We start from the raw sequence: 281 nt of genomic DNA on the forward strand, positions 1-281 counted from the left end.
AAGCGGCCCATGAACGCTTTCATGGTGTGGTCGCGGGCTCAGCGGCGCAAAATGGCCCAGGAGAACCCCAAGATGCACAACTCGGAGATCAGCAAGCGCCTGGGGGCCGAGTGGAAGCTGCTCACGGAGTCGGAGAAAAGGCCGTTCATCGACGAGGCGAAGCGCCTGCGCGCCATGCACATGAAGGAGCACCCCGACTACAAGTACCGGCCGCGGCGCAAGCCCAAGACGCTGCTGAAAAAGGACAAGTTCGCCTTCCCGGTGCCCTACGGCCTGGGCGG

General features: G+C 63.7%; 1 protein-coding gene across 1 annotated transcript in view; it reads left to right on the top strand.

The window, feature by feature from the left end:
* SOX21 (SRY (sex determining region Y)-box 21) overlaps window positions 1-279 on the top strand; it is a gene marked incomplete at its 3' end in the record, with an annotated part of 4,411 nt that extends 4,132 nt beyond the window's left edge. Inside the window, exon 2 of the mRNA XM_014530076.1 lies at window positions 4-279. Coding sequence (XP_014385562.1) covers window positions 4-279 — 276 coding nt within the window. The remainder of the gene's footprint in view (window positions 1-3) is intronic.
* Window positions 280-281: the final 2 nt, after the last annotated feature.

Source organism: Myotis brandtii, unplaced genomic scaffold (genome assembly GCF_000412655.1).
Source record: "Myotis brandtii unplaced genomic scaffold, ASM41265v1 scaffold71, whole genome shotgun sequence".
Taxonomy (NCBI): domain Eukaryota; kingdom Metazoa; phylum Chordata; class Mammalia; order Chiroptera; family Vespertilionidae; genus Myotis; species Myotis brandtii.